The 2,493-nt window shown below is 38.5% G+C and overlaps 1 protein-coding gene across 2 annotated transcripts; it reads right to left on the bottom strand.

Moving 5' to 3' along the window:
* Positions 1-1,384: 1,384 nt before the first annotated feature.
* On the bottom strand, positions 1,385-1,955 carry LOC129516617 (AN1-type zinc finger protein 6-like). Of its 2 annotated transcripts, none has more exons than XM_055336111.1 (2): positions 1,767-1,955; positions 1,385-1,711 (listed from the first exon to the last, which is right to left on the bottom strand). In XM_055336111.1, exons 1-2 carry the CDS (start codon positions 1,953-1,955, stop codon positions 1,385-1,387), a joined length of 516 nt encoding a protein of 171 aa, XP_055192086.1. The 2 variants fall into 2 exon arrangements, with proteins under 2 accessions (XP_055192086.1, XP_055192085.1); XM_055336110.1 differs by having other exon boundaries at positions 1,385-1,776; positions 1,820-1,955.
* Between the last annotated feature and the right edge of the window lie 538 nt (positions 1,956-2,493).

The raw sequence follows: 2,493 nt of genomic DNA, 5'->3' as shown, positions 1-2,493 counted from the left end.
ATCCCTGATGAACATGGATGCAAAAATTCTCAACAAGATACTAGCCAATAGGATCCAACAACACATTAAGAAAATTATTCACCATGACCAAGTAGGATTTATCCCCGGGACACAAGGCTGGTTCAACACTCATAAAACAATCAATGTGATTCATCATATCAGCAAGAGAAAAACCAGGATTTGTTTTTTTTTTTTTTGTTTCTTTTTTTAGTTCTAATTTTGGCTGATGCCTCAAAAATCAAAGACAATTTATTTAATACATGTGAAGTACCCTCAGATCCTAAATTAAAGAAGGGATCCACCTATTTAAGGCATATTTAAATGTGAAATGGGTTCTGCTACCTCTGATATGTAAAGGAGTTAGAAATTAAAAAATCCACTTGGGAGAGAGGGTTTCAGATTCCTGGCTTTAGCATTCTTTTTAGAGATGGAGAAGGGTGCTTCCCACCTTTAAAACAAATGCAGGAAGTAATAATACAACCACCTGACAGCTTGCTACGTGTTTCCTAAAGTTCAAGGGACATAGATACTATTTGATTCCTAAAGGGAGAAGTCTTTTTTTTCATTTTATTTTCCTTTCCTTTCTTTTTTTTTATTTTTAATTTTTTTTCCTTTTTATTTAATCAAAGACTGGTGGATAAACATAAATATAGCACAATTACTTCAGACCATTCTTCATATTGTATACACACAGACCAATGAATGTAATCTGAAAGAAACCTGCAGTCGGCAATGAAATGCATACAGCCTTTCCTTCCCTCACTCAAAAAAATTTAAAAATACACAAACTTAGAATCTCATCAGCACACACTCTCTTGTGACAAATGATCCAGACATAAATAGTGGGTACAAAGAAACTATATGCTAACATATGTAAACCTTTGTTAATGAAAACCCCAAAGCAGCCATAAGGATGAAGGTACATTCAGTGACTGGTAAGTTGCTGTGACCCCAAGGGGTGCCATCAACAGAGGTAGTGCTGCAGAGAAAAGCTATGTACACACAAAATGAGAAAATAAACTGCAAGATCAACACATGCATGTTTAATTCTGGAAAAATCAAATTTCTTCACATTTGTTATAAAAGCCCTTTGCACTCAACTAAAACTAAAATGATCTTAAAAGTATAATACTTGTAAAGTTAACTTAAGTCTTTTCAGCCACAGAAACTGCAATGGAAATAAATGTTCAGAGTCATTTTCAAAATAAAAACAAAAATCTATTCTTCTGATGATATGCATGATTAAAAGGTCTTTGCAAGATCCAGTGCTCTACATTCCCAATGACTAGGGGGAAAAAAAAAAAAACTCAAGTCAATTTTTAGTTTGCAGATGGTCAAAGGATTTTGTATTCCAGCAGGAATTCAAATCTTCTGGATCTTTTCATCAACAACTACTGGATTTTCTTTTTTTTATTTTCTCAGCAGCATCAGCTTTGTAATTGTAAGAGCAATTGTGTACATCGGAGTAATGGTGTACACCACAGTAAGCATTTCCACACTGGCATTCAAACCCAGTAAGTCCCACTTTCTTCCTGCACATGAAACAGTGATTCTTTTTTTGTTTTGGTTTTTCAAGAGACTTGCCTTGCCCTTCAGATGGCTGCTGTGCCGTATCTGATACTGAAGCTTGCAGGTCTTCTGTTTCAGGCACTGCTTTGTCCACAGATGTACTGTCCATTTGGGGAGACGCAACAGATTCTGATACAAGTGACTGAGCCGATACAGGGCCTGGCTGCACAGATGCGGACGTGGACTCTAGTGGTAACCTCCCGGGCCCTGCCGGCTGTGCCCTGGACGGCCGAAGATTCAGACCGAGTACTGACCGAGGCTGCAGGTAGGCTTATTCTACTACCATTACTACTATTCTCTTTTTGAAGATGTTCTTTATTGCATACTGAACACATGCTATTTGTACGAGGGTTTCCATAAAACCCGCAGCCAATGGAACAAAGCATAGGCACTTGACTGTGATTAGTTTCTTTCTTTCTTTTTTTTTTTTTTTGGTATATATTTTTATTGGAGTTCAATTTGCCAACATATAGCATAACACCCAGTGCTCATCCCAAGTCAAGTGCCCCCCTCAGTGCCCGTCACACAGTCACCTTATCCCCCCTGCCCCCGCCCACCTCCCCTTCCACTACCCCTTGTTCGTTTCCCAGAGCTAGGAGTCTCTCATGTTCTGTCACCCTCTCTGATATTTCCCACTCATTTTCTCTCCTTTCCCCTTTATTCCCTTTCACTATTTTTTATATTCCCCAAATGAATGAGACCATATAATGTTTGTCCTTCTCCGATTGACTTACTTCACTCAGCATAATACCCTCCAGTTCCATCCACATCGAAGCAAATGGTGGGTATTTGTCGTTTCTAATGGCTGAGGAATATTCCATTGTATACATAGACCACATCTTCTTTATCCATTCATCTTTCGATGGACACCGAGGCTCCTTCCACAGTTTGGCTATTGTGGACATTGCTGCTATAAACATTGGG

This window comes from Nyctereutes procyonoides, unplaced genomic scaffold (genome assembly GCF_905146905.1).
Source record: "Nyctereutes procyonoides isolate TBG_1078 unplaced genomic scaffold, NYPRO_anot_genome, whole genome shotgun sequence".
NCBI classification, from domain to species: Eukaryota; Metazoa; Chordata; class Mammalia; order Carnivora; family Canidae; genus Nyctereutes; species Nyctereutes procyonoides.
Note: the sequence above shows the minus strand (reverse complement) of the source record. Positions and strands in the feature narration are given on the sequence as shown.